This window comes from Dama dama, chromosome 20, assembly GCF_033118175.1.
Source record: "Dama dama isolate Ldn47 chromosome 20, ASM3311817v1, whole genome shotgun sequence".
NCBI classification, from domain to species: Eukaryota; Metazoa; Chordata; class Mammalia; order Artiodactyla; family Cervidae; genus Dama; species Dama dama.
In genome coordinates this window covers 12,450,885-12,455,482 of record NC_083700.1, presented here as the reverse complement: position 1 = coordinate 12,455,482, position 4,598 = coordinate 12,450,885, and the positions used below count along the sequence as shown (strand labels likewise).

The 4,598-nt window shown below is 39.1% G+C and overlaps 1 protein-coding gene across 1 annotated transcript; it reads right to left on the bottom strand.

Annotated features, from left to right (window-relative positions):
• Positions 1-3,428: 3,428 nt before the first annotated feature.
• LOC133074447 (olfactory receptor 6N1-like) lies at positions 3,429-4,373 on the bottom strand. Its single transcript, XM_061168389.1, has one exon. The coding sequence runs from the start codon at positions 4,371-4,373 to the stop codon at positions 3,429-3,431; it is 945 nt and encodes a 314-aa protein (XP_061024372.1).
• Between the last annotated feature and the right edge of the window lie 225 nt (positions 4,374-4,598).

Here is a 4,598-nt window from a genome sequence, read left to right as displayed (position 1 = left end):
TGTGTGCTCAGTCACTTTAGTCATGTCTGACTCTTTGTGACCCCATGGACTATAGCCCTCCAGGCTTCTCTGTCCATGGAATTCTCCAGGCAAGAATACTGGAGTGGGTTCCCAGTATACTCCAGGGAATCTTCCAGATCCAGGGATCACCCACGTCTACTGTGTCTCCTGTGTCTCCTGCATTGCAGGCAGATTCTTTACCACTGAGCCCAAGGAAGCCCTTCTGAAGTTGATACTGGTGATTTCAATTTTCGGAAAAATGAATCTAGCTAATTAAAAATTTTAATGTTTACTGTGTGTTGTTAATGTGCTGTGCTCAATTGCTTCAGCTGTGTCTGACTCTGTGAGCTCCATGGACTGTAGCCTGCCAGGATCCTGTGTACATGGGATTCTCTAAGCAAGAATACATAAGTGGGTTGCTGTGCACTCTTTCAGTGGGATTTCCCAACCCAGGGATAGAACCCGCATCTCTTACCTCTTCTGCATTGGCAGGTGGCTTCTTTACCACTAACGCCACCATCTTATTATCACTTTAAATTTTGTAGCTTAAACCTGTATTTGTATCAGATTTTTAATATTAGTTAATATTAAAATTATTTTAATTTTAATATTTTAATATTAAAATATTAAAATTTTAATTAAAATTGAAATATTTTAATATTTCTTATTTTTACTTCTTTCCACTTTTATTCTTTGTTAGTCTTGTCAAGGGTTTCCTTTTATTTTAGAACCAACTCTGATTTATATATCTCCTTTGCTATATACTAATTTTTATTGTTAATTTCTGTTCCATATTTATATTTTTCCTCCCTTCTAATTTCTTTGTTTTCTCTTCCTAATATTCTTTCTCCAAGTGCCTAAACTTTGGATGCTAGCTTCACTAATCAATTTTGCACAATTTTTCTTTTATAATGTAAACATCTAAAGCTATGAATTTCTTTCTAAGAAATAATTTAGCTTTATCCCATTAGTTTCAAAATTATAATTTTTATTATTGTTCAAGGCTAAATGTTTTCTACTTTCCCTTACAGTATACTCTTAGATTTATAAATTGTTTAGAAGTGTTTTTTAATATCAAGCATAAGGATATTTTAAATTTGTTATTTATTTGTTACTAATTTGATTACATCATGATTTAGAAACTAATCAATATAATATTAATTCTCTTAACTGTGTTGAAACTTTTTTTCACTTATTTTTTAGTTTTATTGACATACAGCTGACAAGTAGAAACTGTATATTTTAAGGTATACAGCTTGATGATTTGCTATAGGTATCCATTGTGAAATGATCACCATAATCAAACTAATTAAAATATCCATTACCTCACACACTAATGATTTTTCTTTCTTTCCTCCTTCCCTCCTTTCCTCCCTTCTGTTCTCTTTTTAAAATAGAACTCTTAAGAACTACCCTGCCCTCTTAGTAAATTCCAAGCATACACTACAGTGTCATTGATGGTCACCACGCTGTACATTCAATCTCGAGAACAAAAAATACATATTTTCAGTGGGCCTTATATTATAGCTTAGCATTTGTTTAATTTGACTTGTGCTTAAAGTCCATCTGTATTCTATGTTCCTCACCATATCTGCCTGGTAAATATTTACTCAGGCGAGGGTTTTCAAACATTTTACTATGATAGTGGGTGTGTTAGCTTTCCTTACAGTCTCCCTGCCTGATTACCACAAATGCTGAAAGCCACAGCCCCCCTCCATGGCAGAGAGCATAACAGACAAACGAGGCAGGTTGTTTCCCAAGAAGAGGAACAGATGACTGGGCTACACATGCCTAGTTCCTCTATCAGTCTCACCAATCAGATTACATAAATGGCTCTCAGACTTGAATTTGCTTCACATTGCCTTGAGGCTTGCTAAAATACAAATTGTTACATCCCAGACTCAAGGTTTCTAAAAGTTCTTTGATGCACATTCTCATTAAAATAAAAACTCCAAATCTATGGTTAAGGTTTTACCTTAGAACATTCCAGATGATGCATCGAGCTGCATTTCTCTCATAATTAATCAGTAATCCTGTGTTTGGGGAAGCTCAAAAAAGTTTACTGTCTTGTTCACTGAGTCAATGAACTAAAGGAATTACCTATAATTTCTTATTTTTAGAACTTTATGACTGCAGGGAACAAAATACCTTTCCAAAACTGGCTCTGCTAGCTCACATAAAATCATGCGTGAAAGGATTTTCTCTAGTTAGCTTACATTTAAGTGATAAGTGATACACAGTCTGATTCCTAGGTTCGTACAGACTCTGAAAAATCCATAGCTGAAAGGAATCATAGGGAAGGTGAAGACTCAGCCATCAGAATCAGACCCTCTTTTTTAAAAGATGCTATTCATTCTTCTTACTCAGTAAAGTTAACTTTTTTTGAATTATTACTAAATGATTGGAAGGACATTCATCCATTTTGCTGCTATGAGAGATCTGATGAGAAAATGAATACCAAATATTCAAGTATAAATGGTATATTTGTGGAAAAGGTTGTGGAACTGGGCGAGGGCATGGGGTGGTTCTGGGAAGCTGGGAGCCCATTCCTACTTCTGGAAAGAAGAGAGAAGAGATAGCAAGAGGCCTCTAGCAGAAAGGCTGACCAGAGAAATCCTTGTTAAATCCCATGGCAGTCATGTTCTATAGACATAGGAGAATTATTCTATGGGAAAAATAGTCTGTATGTCACTCCACACACATCCTCTCCCAGGAAAATAAGTTAAACACCAAGTTAATCTTGCCATAGAAATAAAGTATTTCAACATCATTAAGTAAATGCAGGAAGCTCTTAAATTGTATACTCACTCATTTCAAAACATGCTGCCCAGAAGAATTATTTTTTAAATGAATTTTCTTCTTGTATTTTCAGTATATTTATGACCATGTTATCCAGAGACAGGGAATCTCCAAGGGGGATGCTATAGTTTCATGTCTGATTTGAAGAGAACTTTCAGAAAACTACCAAATGAGTGCCCAGGGTATTAGGATCCCAAAATCTGAGACTTGAGGAAACTCTCAGAATAAACTTGATCCATGGGATTGCAAAAAGTCAAATGCAACTGGGCACACAACCTCCTTTACTACTTTCTCAATGGTCTCCAAAAATTTCATCTTGAGTAAAGACGCACAGTTAGTTTTCCAGATTCTTAAAAACACATTTATCTCTCTAAGTTTTAAGTCTACCCCGGAATTTGCATCCTTATTATTTGATTGCTTTTAATTTATGTGATCTTTCACCCATATTAGATAGGTATAGGTTCAGAGGCCATATTTCTCCACCTTTACAAATTTCCCAATTTGTCCTGATATAATACTCAATACATTTAAATTGATATATGCAGTATATTTGACAAATTATTTAATTAGTTGATGTACTAACCAACTAAAGCCTACCCTTACCAAGTGAAGGGTCTATGGCTCGATCCTCAGGGTCTCTTCATCATAGCCCTAATGCTTTGGGTGACTCTCCTGACAGCCTCTCTCACTTCCCTGTTACGAAAAGTGTAAATAATGGGGTTGAGAAAAGGGGTAAGAAAAGTATACACCAAGGCAAGAAGTTTGTCAGTGCCCTCAGGGCGACTCTCAGGTGGCCCCACATAGACAATGAAAGCAGAGGCAAAGAAGAGCACCACGACAGTTATGTGGGAGGAACAGGTGGAAAAGGCCTTGGCTCGGCTGGCAGCTGAGGGCAGCTTCAGCACAGCTCTCAGGATACCCCCATACAGCCCTAAAATGAGCACAAGGTTGCAGGCATTGATAATACCAATCACTACAATGTGGACTTGAGCATGCCAACCTGTGTCCACACACGCCAACCTCATTAGTGGTGCCAGGTCACAGAAGTAATGAGCCACCTCTTTTAAACAGAAGGGCAGACTGGCTGTGAGGCTTGCTGGCACAAGTGCAGCTGAGAAGCCAGCCACCCAAGTGGCCCCTGCCAGCCATAACTGTACCTGTCTGCTCATGAGAGCCTGGTAGTGGAGGGGGCGACAGATGGCAAGGTAGCGGTCCAGCGCCATGACGCCCAACAGGAAGCACTCAGTCATGCCCAGTGAATGGAAGACGTAGAGCTGGACAAGGCACACAGTGGGTGAGATGGGTGAGCGCCTGTGGAGCAAGGTGTGCAGCAGCGTGGGCACTGTGGTGCTGACATACCAGAGTTCCAAGAAGGACAGGATGCTGATGAAGAAGTACATGGGTGTGCGCAGTCTCGAATCTGCCTGAACCAGGACAATGATGCACAAGTTCCCTGCCAGGGTGAGGAGATAGATACACAGTGTCCCCAAGAAAGCAAGAGGTCGCAGGGCTCCGGTGGTAGTGAAACCAGCAAGGAGAAAACTCGGGGTCCATGTGTGATTGACAAGGCCCATGGTTCCTAAGAGCAAGAAGTAAAGACAGAAGATTAACTGCTTCAGGAGCCTTCTTGAGAAATATTTCCAGAACCAGAAATGTAGAACGTATAACCCTGAAAATAACTTAGGCATTATCAAACCTTACTTTTTAAAAGACAACTGAACTGGGAAGACCCAGAGGAATCGGGTGGAGAGGGAGGTGGGAGGGGGGATCGGGATTGGGAATACTTGTAAATATAAAAA